The following is a 14,912-nucleotide window of genomic DNA, read 5'->3' on the forward strand; positions in this document are numbered from 1 at the left end:
AACCGACACATTCAAGAATTGCTTTAAAAACATTGGACGACGAGTTTGAATACTACCCGAGATGCTTACAAAGCGTTTAGAAGGAGACATGTCATTAAATCTTACACCAGATTGTGCAAACTGGGTAATCGGCTATTGAAACTTCAATCCAGAGCTTAAAATACAGAGAAGCTCTACGGGGAGAGACTAACTAAAATGAATAACATCGAATACACCGGAGCATGAGGCAGGTGAGCCTGCTGCCCCACTTTTCTGCACTGTCAACAAATCCACCAGCTGAGTACTTTGGAACCCATGATAACACACAGGGGTATGTTTGCAGATAACAAGGAGTCACTTTGCGGAACAGGTTCAATAGACTGTGCTGGCGTTATTGGGCTGCTTGCATAGCCATGAAAACAATGGTCTACACGTGGACATGGATTCTAACTGTAATTATCCAGCCGCTAACCACAGGATTACATTTCATTGCGCTAGCCTGCTCCAAAATGTACTTGGTCCATGCACAACTTGCATCATTTTCATGATCCTCCTACCTATTTGCTGCGTTGGCATGATGTGTGTGGTCCTCCTTGTGGCTCACTTTTAATTTATCGTTCTGCTGGTTATCTTTTGTATGTAGAGAACCTAGAAGGAAAACACACAATAAGTTATCTTACCATAGTAACAACACTGAAAGATACAAATAATAATAATGTTATATATATATATATATATATATATATATATATATATATATATATATATATATATATATATATATATATATATATATATATATGATGTTGATACTCCCCTATCACTGCAGCACTTTCTGTAACAACCGCATCTATTCCAATACTAGCCAGTTTGACCTGTTTACTCCGCTATTCCTGTGCCGGGACACCAGGCGAAGCGATACTAAAGCACATATCAATGCAGCAGTACAGACCAGCCCCTCCCCAGCTCTGTCACTGCATCTCAAGACTGATGATATGAATCAGAAAAACACTTATAAATCGAAGGATTTGTAAGTTACACCCAAACAGATGGAAGTAAATGGTATGAATGAAAAATCTCACCTGGACTCGTTTTCTTCACTCTACAAGTGCATAGTTAGATATTATCTAGAGTGCTAATTTCTAGGGCGATGAAAAAAGAATAAAGTAACAATTGTGGTTTTTATTTTTACTCTTCCCTTTATCATATTTTCTTAAACATATGTACCCTTCATAATGTGAGGGAATTAAGCCACTCCCCTACTTTCAACAGCACCCAACCCTGGGATGTTGAGGGGGTAACCAAAGTGTGGGAATTGGCTTCACAATTTAGTTCAGGCTGACTAGACCTGCCCTGGACCTCACTGTCCACTTCTGTCATACTCCTTCCGCTCACCAGTGCAACTTAAATGACAAGCTACGCCTGCACTGACCAGTTAGACAAGAGTAGACTAGGGGGCTGGAAGGGGACACACTGTGAACTATAAAGTTATTAAATACATATATGAATGCATGGACACCAGCTATGCGTTTTTGGAATAAGTTGTAAATGGCCAGGTTGTGACCATTACTATATATTTATAAATGAAACCTGGTCCCTGAATATGGAGAGCCGTTACTGCTTGCCCGTCCTCACTCCTCTACTTGGTGGGAGTCTCGAATGCTGCAGTTGCCTAATGCAAACCTTTATAGTGTTGATTTCACCTCATGCCTCTTTCACCACCCTACATTCCTCTCTTTATCTCACTCTAAAGATTCTTTCCAACCAGTGTTCTTGCTTGGTCATCGTTTTCCGTATTTTTCTTCCTCCCGCTTCTGTTCTCCTCCCTCTTTCTTTGGGTCTTAGTCTGATGATAAACAAGGAAGTGCTTTGCCCCACACACTGAGTGCTGGTGCTCACTAACTACAACCATTGGTACAAATTCAGCAGTTGTGCAACACAATGCATCTTTCCTCATCAGTCCGGAACGCCACTATGTTCTAGTGACTACAGCCTTCTCCTGGTCCTCCAAACCAAATGCAAATATCGGAATGATCGTTCATATGGTGTGCACTTTACTAAGAAAATGCATAATTAACATACTGTGAGGCATACTTTTGGTTTCGGCTGAGCCACGGAGTGAACATAAAATAAGCACCACGGTGACCTACAGGACAGTCTTTAAAACGCAGTGTGAATGGTGAGAAATAAACAGCACCTTTTCATTCAAAGACTTTGTACATACTCGTGAACAGAACTAGAACATTAGGATTAAGAACCGCGCCAGGTATGGGACCAGAATATCCGCACCGGATCGTTGTACGACAAATATTCGGTCCTAAATATTATTTACAAAAATAGTGCCCCATTCAAGTTAATAACAGAAAATCTACACCCAATGAGATGGTGTTTTTTGTAAAAGGTATTTAAGACAGGATATTAAAATCAGATCGTATTTCGGACAGTGATATTCTGACATACAACCATACACTAAAAACAACAGTGTGGCAGAAGACCAATAAAGGCTACTATAGAACTTTAGCTTCAAAATTCCAATATGTGTCTTCCTCTTTCTCCCTGACTAACTTAGAAGATGTTATCCTCAGGGGATGGGATGTTTTAAAAGCTTTACAGCTTTTGTGCCACGGACTATACCAATCATTAAAGCCCCTCTCCCTCATTAGCTCAGCAAATCGTTAAGCCCTCGCAGCAGGATATGATATTTCCTGAATGTGCAGGATTGGTATCTGTATTGCCTCAGTACCCAAGAATGTTCAAATGTCATAAAAGCCACATAACTCAGCCAATCCGGAAGCATGATTAGGTTAAGCCTATTAGCACAATTCCAGCGGCTCTGACTTTATATAACAAATAAACCATGCAGACCCATGTTGGAAATGGGGCAGTGGGGCAGGAAACAATCCGCTATGAACATTGTTTTTAAAATTATTTATAGCTTGTAGTTGAAAAAATACGTGTTATTCACACCTTTCTTTATCAAGACACCGTTGCTAAGAAATGCATTTTCTTCTAGCAGCGCCACAGCGTACACAAGCAGCGTGCTAGAGCAACCGTGAGATACTACTCTATTTTTGTAGAAATTAAGATTTCAAGAATACTAATGTGTTTTTATATAGCGCTTCACACCAGACTTTTGACGATCTTGGAGATGTAAATAACAGACGTTTCAAATCACTAGTTTAATGGTACTCAATATACTTAACATACATGTATGTATAGAGATTCAAACTCGTGGCCTGCATATCACAACAGATGTCAACGTCAACAGTTGTCCTAGACCGCCATGTTCTTAACTGCTTTTGCGTAAGAAGCGTCATGTTTACTGACTTAAAGGGGCGCCTAGTGAGCAGGACATTCGTTAGAAGCGACAGATACCGTCATGTTCTATATGGTTCAGATTCGGATTTAAAGGGTCAAATGCACAAAGTACGAGTTACTTACCTTCGGTAATGATGTATCTGGTAGAGACGATTCTAGTCGCAGATTCCTTAACGTAGAATTATCCTCAGGCATGAGACTGGTTCCGGAAACTTTTTTACCCAGCATCCCTGCGCGCCGGGGGGACGGCATCACGCGACTCCGCCCAGGTGTCGCTCGCGTACGTGACGTCAGCGAAATCACATAAGTCCCACCCCGTCGCGCCTACGTCAGTTTTCTAGTAAGTAAGTAACTCATACATCTGATAGAGACTACTAGCCGCAGATTCCTTAACATAGAATAGATACCCTAGCCATACCCACGGGGAAGGAGGGTCTGCAAATGGGCCCCACCGCCCTGGACATAACGGAAGGCCCCACAGGGGACCAGGCCAACTGACAAGGCAAGGAGTCTCGTCCCTGCAGGCAAGGGGAACCCCTATAGCAGAACGCCACTGATCCCACGGGGGGCGGGGGAAGAAGAAAAGGAGGAAGTCCATTCCCCTCAACAGAGGAAACAAGGCAAGGCAAGGGGAGGCCAAAGCACCCCACGTCCTTACAGGGCTACAGAACCGCCATTCAAGGGCAAGGCAAGGAAGAGGAAGAGGAGCAACCCAGAGGCTCCAAGGAGACAGGGAGAAAGAAGGAAGAGCAGCCCGGGGCACCCAGGAAGACCATCAGGCTACGCCCCAAAAGAGGGAGGAACACAAGAACCCTCCCAACCCCCAGGCCATTGAACATGAGGGTGAAGAAGGCCGGGACTGACAACATAGAGGGGTACGCACACATGAGCCAAAAGGAGCAGAACCAGAGTCACGACGCCAGGCCGCAGACAGCAGGCCAGACCTGACGAACAGCGCAGCAACCCCGGAGAAGGACACCTCTGGGTGCCACCCAGGCATTCTCATTCAGCACAAGAAAATTGCACCTTCAAGTACAAAAGCGCCATGGAGGGCAGAGATCCGAAGGCAACCACAACTCCCCAGCACATAACGAGCTATATAACAGCGACCAGTACCCCACATAGGGTATGTTAGTCCCAAACATCGGAACCCTCTTAGGAAGAAACTTCCGCAGCAGAGGACAACAGAAAGAGCTACGGCGAAAAAAAACACGCAGAAGGCTTGTCAAGCAGCCAAGGGAAGAACAGGAGGCCTAGACTCAGAGACAACCTGGTGTGAAAAACCTTCAATAAAACACACACACAAAAAGGGACGGCCAGCAGCCAAAAGAGCCACAGTCCCAACAAGGAGGACTCTCAGGCACATGAAGCGCACAGATCACACAACAAGGGGTTATGCACCCCAATGAAAGAACAGCTCACAAAATCCAGACCAACCCACAGGTCACTGAGGAGGAGAAGAAGAAGGAGAAGGAGGAGAAGGGTGAAGGGTGAAGGAGGAGGAGGAGGAGGAAGAGGAAGAGGAGGAGGAGGCCAACGCCTCGCCAAGAACCTCCGGATGGGCGAGTCTGCCGGGGCGTGGAACAAGAGGGTGCCATCAAAGGGAAGATCCACCAGCCATTCCCGGACATTCTCCGGGAACACACTGTCCCGAAGCCAAGCATGGCGGCGAAGGGCAACCGAAGAAGCCAGGGCACGACCAAGCACCTCCGAGTTGTCCAGAGCGGAGCGAAGACTAAACAATGCCAGCTCCGGCCATCTAACGCATGGTGCCGCAAGTCAACACCAGCACCCTCCTGAGAAGCTGCAGATCCAAGGGACTCCGTCGAGTACCATAAGCAAGATGTGGCCCTAGCCAACACACATAAAGTGTTACGGGCCCGCAGAACCGCACTGGTTGAAGCAAACATATTGCAGCCCCAAGAGTCCAGCAGGTCACCCGGGAGGTTGGAGTCAACAGCGACGGCAGGGAAGAAAAGGCGGTCAGCAAAAGGGGGCCTTTGGCGGAGGGGTGGAGGGAAAGCCACACCGGGTCACGCGGCACAGGAAGATGCCAGTGCAGAAGGTGTTGGGGCACCGGATCCCCCGTGGCAGGGCACCCCCAAGTCCCCTTCAGAGAAGAATGGAGGGAACCTTCAAAGGGGAGCAGCAGCTCCCTCCCACCATAGTCCTGGTGAAGAACCTCCAAAAAATGATCCGCGGGGAAATGGGCAGCTGGATCTTCCATGCGCAAAATTCCCACTGCCGTGGAAACAGCGCGAGCGAAGGTCGCACCCACGTCCGTAGGCACCCGCGGCGGAAAAAGTAGCTCCTCCGTGGGCGACTGCTACAAACTAAAACGGCCATCTCCTAAACCAAGCGGAGCGGGAAAGGGCCAGGCCTGAAAAGGAGAAAGAGGCACCGAAGAGTGGGGGACCTGTGGTTCCTCCGGCGTGACGGCAAGGAGCCGTCTTTTGATGATGTCGGGGAGAAAGCCACAACGTGGCGGCCCATCTCCGGCGAGGACAACACCGCAGGCGCCCAACCTCTGGGGAAGAGGGGGCGTCTGAGGATGAATCCACGATCTGATGCCTGTCCGGTTATGTGGAGTCCGCAACCTGGAGCAGGGCGTCGTCGTTGTCCAGCAACACAGGAGATGCCGGACAGGCCTCCACCCCGTCACACGGCGCAGGGGACCGGGGCTGGGCTGGAGCCGAGGCGGTCAAGGGGCAGTGCCGTTGACTCAACCTCCGACAAGGCAGCCGCCTGCGTGGAGGAACAAGAAACACCTGGAGAGCGACAAGGAGTCCCCCTCCAGCCTCGACCCACGAGGGGACGAGAGGGGCCCGCCGACCCCTGTGGCGCCACCGAGGCCAACTCGACCTCCGACGAGGCAGCCGCCTGCGTAGAGGGATGAGAAGAGCCCGGGGAGGGACGAGGGGTCCCCCGCCAGCCTCAACCCTTGAGGGGACGAGAGGGGTCGGCCGACCCCCATGGCGGCGCCAAGACCGACTCGACCTCTGGCGAGGCAGCCGCCTGCGCGTAGGAACGAGAGGGACCCGTGGACTGACAAGGAGTCCCCCACCAGCCTTGACCCACGAGGGAACGAGAGGGGCCTGCTGACCCCTGTGGCGCCACCGAGGCAGACTCGACCTATGACGAGGCAGCCGCCTGCTGGAGGGATGAGAAGGGCCGGGGGAGGGACGAGGGGTCCCCCTCCAGCCTCGACCCTTGACGGGACGAGAGGGGTCCGCTGACTCCTGTGGCGCCGCCAGGGCCAGCAGCTGCCGGCGCCGTAACAGCATCACCTCGGCCTTGGACAGGATCGCCACCTGTCTAGAGGGCCGAGGGGGGGCTCGGGGATGCGACCCAAGCCCCGGTGACCTCCCGCGATACCACAGGGACTTCCGCAGGAGTTTGTGGCGTCTCCATCTGGGCTCTCGACGCCCCCTCACCGGGAAACGGTAGATAGGGGGCGTTACGCGGAGCCGCATCACCCACGGAGAGCCCACGCCCCCAACAGGCCGGAAACTAGCCCTCGGGGACAAACTGCAACATTTAAAAACAGGGGAGCGAAGCTCTTGCGGCCGAGGAGAGGGATGAGGACGACGACAATGACGGCCGCTCCGAAAACCTTCCGCAGAAGCTGAGCGAGGTGACGAAGCCGATCTAGACATGCGTGCCAAAAGAAGTTTCATCCGGCGTTCCCACCGCGACTTCGGCTTCAACCGTTGGCACGCCTTGCAATCAGTGGAGCCGTGATCCTCCCCCAAGCACATGCATTGTGAGTCACAATTACCATCGCATCCCGCAAAGGGCGTCTTTCAGTTCATTAAAATTCCGCCAAATTCATTTAAAAAATTCAAAATAAAAGGAGGTGGAAATGGGTGCTCTCCTATCTTATTATTTGGAAGGCAACGTATGAATAGTATGTGACTGCTTCTGCAGCTGCATAGCACGGAATAGTTACCGAATGTACTGACTGGACAGTCCGCACAGTATACATTGTTCGCGTACAATATAAACTATCTGCAAGTAAAGCCTTTCACTGCCCAAGTGACAACCGTGGCCATCGGGGTACGCACCCAGTGGCCTCGGTCTGCTGTATGGGTCCACCGAGGTCACTACAGCAGTGCGCACCGTCTCCCTTAAAGACGTAAGGTACTGATGATCATGGCAGTACGGATACATTACAATTGTGAATCCAGTGAACTTGCAGCCGACCAGCTCTGCGTTCACAGCCAAACAGAAGAAGGAATTCTGACTCGTGAATTATATAACTAGGCGGAATGTCTAGTTATCTCTCCAAACTGCTTTGTGCTGTGCAAGATTTGTCCAGACGGCACAAACCGAAGAGCTGGGAGAGGTCGTCTCACAGACCCTGTACAAAAAGTGTCTATCCAAAATTTTGACCTGTTCAATAAGCCATGTAGCTACTACTTCTATGAAATACCATAAAGACAGAATGACAACATCTAGCTCCGGGGCTTCATAAACTTGACAGTGACAACGTTAACAAACAAGAAAGAAATGTTAAGGGAAATATGAGTACTTTACTTTAATTGCTAATCAAAATATACTTACAGAAACAGACAATTTTCAGCTACAAAGCCCCAAGCCAGACGCAAAATGAAAAAATGTTTCTTTTTCCCCCACATCTTTACCATGGCGGAAAAAATCCTCTTTCTATGAAAAACTTTCACTGAAATCTTAAGTGGTTTTCTCAATTTTATCTTGGGTGAGATATTTGACTAACGCCAAGTTGGAGCACTTAGTTTCCACAACAAAACCAGAAGCCACATTTTTTTTTCGGTAATCGAAACATAAAATTTCCTGTGCATGCACATTGCCTGGCTTAGGCCACTCCCTGAATATACATCCATTTTTTTACATCTCACTTACAGAAAGCTTCTAGCTCTCTGTTGTTGACACCTACTGTGGAAATTCCTACCACTTACAGTGGCTTTTGACCCAGCCAACTGCTTCCTATTGGTTGCCATTCTTGCCGATCACATTTCCTTGTTTCTTTATTAAACGACTTTCCTTCCTCTTCTTGCATTTGTGCCTTCGCTGGAGCATAGCTTTTTTACCACCTCTTAATTGGATGACTCATATTCATCTAGTTTTTTCTTTTCGCACTCCATGTGAGTGTGCATGTGTTTCCTTGCTCTATCCCCACTAGCGGCTCCTCCGCTAAGCCAGAGGAGCGTCGCCCCACTGCTCAAAAGGAAAAATAAAATGATAATAACATATCGTTATTATCATTTTATTTTTCCTATTGCAGTCAGTGGCGGGGCAGGGCTTGCCAGAGCAAGGGGAGGAGTGATTTGCATTCCCTAGGTGTGCATGACTGTTTGGCCAGCCCTCTTGGGCACTTTGCATGTTCCCCACCAGGCTGCTTCACACAGCCTGGTGAGGAACATTCAAAGGCTCAGACCAATCACAACGCTGCATGCTAGTATTGTGATTGGCTCAGGGGACCCTGTGTGCCTGGGTGCTTCCTGCTACCAAACGGGACTGTAGAGAGGAAGAAGGAAGATAGAACAGGATGGAGGAGAGGTACTTCCTTTTTTTTCATTCCCTCAGCACCTCACCACCCCCCTTTGTTAGCAGCCGTTACTGTATATCCCTGCTGTGCTGTAAAGAGCTTCTTCTACACAATGAAAACACAGCATCACATATTCCCATACCTTTGATTCCAACAAAAAGCCATACTCACCCTTGCAATCTCCAAGCTACCTTGGTGGATTTCATCTTACAGAACATACAACTAATCCAAAAAGCTGCTGCAAGACTCCTCCGCCTTCAATCAAGAAAACGCAGTCCTGCAATTGCTCCATTGGCTATGTATAGCTATAGGGGCTACTATGTTCAATGCACTCTGCACTGCCAACATAGCCTCCCAAGGAAAAGGAACACTATACCTATAAGTTAAATTCAACAATAAAAACAAAACAGGGCATTGCATTCCAGTCTTGCACCACAAATCATCATACCACCTCACCATAAGAAATCCGTAGGAGGAAAAGCTTTCTCAGTATAAGCCACCAAGCTCTGGAACTTGCTACTAGCCAATACTTAAAGAATTCAGGACTATATACACTTAAGAAGACATATGAACCTGGAGGGCGCGTTCACTGAGGATGAAATTCAGAAAGCTATCCAGGACGTCCGCTCGGGGAAGGCCATGGGGCCCAATGGGATCCCAATTGAATTCTTGAAACCGATGGCTGCTAAGCTCTCTCCCCACCTGCTACAAATGTATACTGAGAGCCTTGAGAGGGGGGAACTACCAGCTGAGATTAGGACAACGTCCATCGTTGTCATACACAAACAAGGGAAATCACCCGACGATCGTCGGTCGTATCGACCGATATCATTCCTCATGGTTGAGGCGAAAATATTGGAGAAATCGTTGGCCAACAGGCTTATCCCTTGCATCACTGAACTTGTACACCCTGATCAAACCGGGTTCATGCCTGGGAGGAATACTGCCCTCAACTTACGACAGTTGAATGGGGTCTCGGGCAGGTGTGACACCATCAGAGAAGATTCTGCACAGCTGTCGCTGGATGCATCAATGGCATTCGACACAATAGAGTGGGATTATCTATTTGCTGTACTGGTTAGGATGGGCTTTGGTCCAAACTTTACAAAGTGGGACCAATTGCAAATTCTCGTTTTTACTGTAGAAAGGCTAGAAGCCCCATTGTGAATTACAGGGTTACACGCTGACAACTCAGCTGTGCTAACTTTTGAATGGGACTACTTCAAGGTACCAAAGAATTGTTGCATAAAACCCGACGTAATGCCCAAGTCGAATTTAATTTAAATACGGAGTATAAATAAATCACGACCCTGGGAGGAAGCAAAAATATGGCAACACAAATACACAGGTAATGTTCGCGACACCAAAATGTATGAAATGTACAGGGAAGCAGTGAAACAAATGTGAAGGGTGGTGTTTACCATGGTCCTAACAAGGCACCGATAACTTCTTGCAAAAGATCAGGGACACAAATACCACTGATGTTCGGAGCTTATGATAATTTCTTCACCAAATCCAGGTGAATAATAGTTTCCATGTGGAAGAGAAGGCGCAAAACACCAAATGTAAAGACAAGGAGCTTGCAGAGGTCGCATGGCACGTCCTTCTTCCATTATGCCAGAACATGTGAAACCACAAGGAACCCATAAACCAAAATATAAACATATATCCCAGAGGTATACAACAGGTAATCAGCCCTTCTCTCACTGCTTGCAGGCTGGAGGCCTTTTGAAAAAGGGCTCCAACTTGCCATTTGGCCTGAAGTCCTACCCAAACGCAACCAATTTGGCCTACTTTTTTGCTACTTCCATCTAGCCTCAGCTTTTTTCAGGGTGCCCAGGTGCCCTACTGGGCACCGATCATCTTTGGCTTGAGGTTTTGTGGGACTGTCTCCAAAGTCTGTATATTTTAAGGCCTTTTAACTTGCATACTCAAAATCCCAGAGTTAGAAGGTGGTTCTGACATTATGGGCCGCCCGGATTTGTTGCTTTTTGAGCACCTAATTCTTGAGCTTTTACTGTGGGGGGAGCCTCATACGTTGTGACTCGCCCACAGTGAACTCAGGATGTAAGAGACTGCATGGGAATTTTACTGGTGTCCCCCTGGCTTGACCGGGCCACTGCGCAGCAGCTGGAGTAAGGGACACCAATATTAGGACAGCATTAAGAATTTATAGGTGTCTCGTGATCACAAACACTACTGGTGAATGAACCTTTTTGAAGTTAAAACTACTGAAAAATTGTCATCGATCTTCAATGGCACAAGAACGACTGAACTCACTTGCCATTATGGCCACTGAATTAGAAGTCTTGCAGAAGGTAAACTTCCAAGATATCCTGAAAGCTTCCACCACAAACCAACTGAGTAAAGCGAATATTTAAAGTTTTGTTGGTTTATTAAAATTGAAAAAATTCTACTTTTTGTTCAACATTAGGAATTGTTAATGTTTGGTTGTGTGTAATAAAACTGGTTCATTAGAATTGTTGGTTGGTTAAAATGTAATTCGTATTAGGAGAAGGATGTGGCACTACGAGCGGAACTGGGGAACCAAATTCAAGTCTCTCAACATCCTGTTATTCTGGGCAAATCACTTAATGTCCCATTCCTTCAAAAAAGAAGAAAGACTGTGAAGCTCTGAAATGTAACTGAAGCTCATTTAAAGCGCTGACACACTGAGTTGAGTTCAAGCTATAAACAAGCATTTACAATGCAACAGTTTCGCCTTTGGAAAAGTTAGAGCTATTGGCATTGTAAATGACAAAATTTGTATTTATGTGTTGGTTTTGAAAACAGGTAAATAAATGGCATTGTCATTTACATTGTCAATAGTGTGTGTGTGCGCATCAGTGTGTGTGTGAATGCCTGGGTGTGTGTGCGCATCTGTGTGTGTTTGCCTGTGTATGTGAAAGCATATGTATGTGTGTATGTGTGTTTGCCTGTGTATGTGAAAGCATCTGTGTCTGGGGAGCAGTGTGAGGCACTGTGGGACCAATCAAAGTACTGAAAGTTCTCATTGTACCACCTAAAGGGAAAAGCCAAAAAGACACAAAAAGAGACAGATGAGGAACTACAAATAGAGAGAGTCACCACAACGTCCACTAAGGAAGCAGCAGGAGACATCTTGAGAGTGACATTGTAAGACTAAGAGAGCGACGAGAGACACAGAGATAAACACAAAAAGAGACAGACTAGGATGTAAAGACAAAGCCACCGCAACATTCACTAAAGGAGTGGCAAGAGACATTATGAACCAGAAACTGAGACAGGCACTAAAAAGGCAGATTAGGATCCGGAAGAAGATGGAGCAGCCGCAACATCCACTTAGAGGAGTAGAGAGAGGCACTCGGAGACAGACAGGGACAGTTACAAAAAGAGACAGACGGGAACCTACAAAAGGACTGTGGTGCCAAAATGTCCACTAAGGGAGCGACAAGAGGTATTCTGAAGAGACCAAAGTCTTGAGTGTTCTTATCGTAACACCAAAAACAAGAAATTATGCAAAACATACGAATGGCAAAATCTGGACTTTGGCCTCAGACTTCTTAGTGACTACCACAAGGACACGATGCTCCAGGCCCGCCTCTTCCTTCTTCAGACGTTTGAAATCTGGTAGTTCAGTCTATTGGGCTCATTGATGACATCAAAACTACAAGTACCAGAATGCATTTTCTTCTTCAACAACAGCCCCCGTCAGGAGCATTACATAGGGTCAGCTGGTGCTGAACCCACGGTACCGCCGCCATACAAATCGAACGATGAATGTTTAGTAATCAATTCCAGAATGGTTTTAACGAGGTGTTAATTTTTAAAACTCGCTAATGTTCCTTTTGTTCAATTACATGTGTTGCGTATCCGGAGAATATAACCTTTCTGTTTTGTTTATTTAAACAATCTAACCCCGGCTTGCTCGGAAATTCGTAATGACCGTCACTCCGACAAGTTCTATATTTACATTCAAGTGAGGAGCTGCGCTCTAATCTCGGCGCTACCTAACCCAAACAAACCGTGTGATTCTAGGCTAAGGAAAATCCCATTGCACTGCGTTTTAAAAAAGCCTGCACAGGACTGCATAATCCTGCGCCCCCCCCCATCACATCCTAATGTATATAACTTTATCTGAAACCATATTGTTCTGTGTAAGTACCTCGCTTCCTGTTCTTTACACCGATCTGGGTCGTTTTTCGGATCTACGCGCCGCCCCACAGGAAAATAATACCAGCTTCATATAATTGTAGCGAAACTAAAACAATACGTGTAGAAAATGCTTGCCGCTTTCTGTTGCTTTTCACAGATTACTCTTGGTGGCAATTGTATTCGAAGCTTTTTTCAATTTGCGATTTAAATCCCCTTTGTTTTGAAGCCTCCGGCAGGACAATGAGGCCCAGGGGTTAGGGCTGGTGAGAACAGGGCAGGTTCCATCCTGGGAGGCCCACAGGGGATTAACGAATGCCAGGTACCGGGCACAATGGAAGATAAAGAGCCAGTTAGGCCCTGCTATTGACCCCTTGTTTGGTTTAAATTGAGGTAACAGTAGAAGAAAAGGAGGGCTCAACCCTGAAAGAGCAGCAGCCTCCGGACCCACCAATGCCGCATCGATAATTATCACCGGGGACTGGGCAGGATTTTCAGTCCAAGCGCGGCCACCTGTGGGTTTCACGTTCAAGGGACAGGACGGCTGTTTCTGCACCCCAGAGCCTCAGAGCGCACCCCTCATTGTAGGAGGGGGTGATCTGTGTTGGTGTTCAATATATTGCTGTTCCCTCCATCTACCAGGTCTGGTGTAACTGCTTTTACATTTGCTAACATTACCGCTGATTTCCGTGACAAAGGCCGCCGGCCGCTGTCCTGCCGCATTTTAAACCCAGATAAGGCAGCGTTTGATGTGAAGGTGCTCTGGCTGGGGTTGGGATAGGGCGGGTGGGAGGGTGAAAAAAGGCCACGGACAGTGGACGGACGGGAGGGAGGGAGAAGGCACGGACAACGGGCGAGAGGAGCGTTCGGATGTGAAGGTGCTCTGGCTGGTGGGAGGGTGAAAAAGGGCCACGGAGAGTGGGCGGGCGGGAGGGAGGCGGCACGGAGAGTGGGCGGGAGGGAGAAGGCTCAGACAACGGGCCGCCGAGAGGGAAGGTGTGGGGGGGCGGGGCTTAAAAAAACACACAGAAACGCCCCCGAATCGCGTCAAGGCGGGCCCTGAACTCAGTGACGCTCCTCTCCTCCAATGGCTGGCCAGCATTTACAAGGCCAGCCAATGGAGAAGAGGGGCGTGTTCAGGCCCCCATACTACTAACAAAAGATTTCGGCTCCGCCCACCCACTGCTTACGCAGTGGGACGGTAGCCGAAACCTAAAAAAGTGTCAAAAAAAGAATGGTGCCTAAATCATAGCACAAGCAGCGGGTGGACCCAATTAACATTAATTAACCTGTACTTGATCCATGTGCAAACAAACAAAAGGAAGTGACACCTTGCAAATTCTGCCGAATTAGAAGGCAGCAAAGAACAGTGATAAGGATACCAACAAATGGTAACTATTGGGTGAAATAAAAGCCCATTTTAATAGGTTTTTTTATGACACAAAAGACCCATAATAAGGGGGATGTGCCCTGCCAGCAGGTGGGGCCTAAACACAAAACAAATAAAAGCCTTTGATTCGGCCTACAAAATGCTTTGTTTTTCCTTTGTAACTACCGATCACAGGTGGGTCTATAACTAAAAAGAAAAGAAAATGTGCAAAAGTGTGGGGTTTTTTTTACGTGGAAGGGTGAGGATTACGCTGAAGCAACACAGAAGAGAGCAAAGAGACGGGGGAGGGCCAGGAGGGCCAGGGAGGGCGAGAAAGCAACGGGCCTCGTCCTCAAAGTGGCCACATTACTTTCCGGCCACTAAAACAATCACAGTTGGTCAAACTGTTGGTATTTGGAAGTGAAGGGGGTTGTTCATGCTAAATTTCACTTCAGAGGTATTTTTTCTTAAGACTGTTGAGGGTTAGTCCAAGTTAATGCAACAGGTAAAATTAAACACCACACGAGTAATGAAGTAGGACTGTGTCAAATGATGCAGAGCTTAGTTCCACGGGACGGTCACTTGCAA

General features: G+C 47.6%; 1 protein-coding gene across 4 annotated transcripts in view; it reads right to left on the bottom strand.

The window, feature by feature from the left end:
• INPP5B (inositol polyphosphate-5-phosphatase B) overlaps positions 1-14,912 on the bottom strand; it is a 923,852-nt gene that overhangs the window by 615,082 nt on the left and 293,858 nt on the right. For all 4 annotated transcript variants that reach the window (XM_078681233.1, XM_078681230.1, XM_078681231.1 and 1 more), the window contains one exon: positions 537-627. Coding sequence is in view for 3 of the 4 variants with exons in the window: in XM_078681230.1 (XP_078537356.1) it covers positions 537-627 (91 nt within the window). In the remaining variant the exon portion in view is untranslated. The remainder of the gene's footprint in view (positions 1-536; positions 628-14,912) is intronic.

This window comes from Lissotriton helveticus, chromosome 3_1 (assembly GCF_964261635.1).
Source record: "Lissotriton helveticus chromosome 3_1, aLisHel1.1, whole genome shotgun sequence".
In the NCBI taxonomy this organism is placed as follows: domain Eukaryota; kingdom Metazoa; phylum Chordata; class Amphibia; order Caudata; family Salamandridae; genus Lissotriton; species Lissotriton helveticus.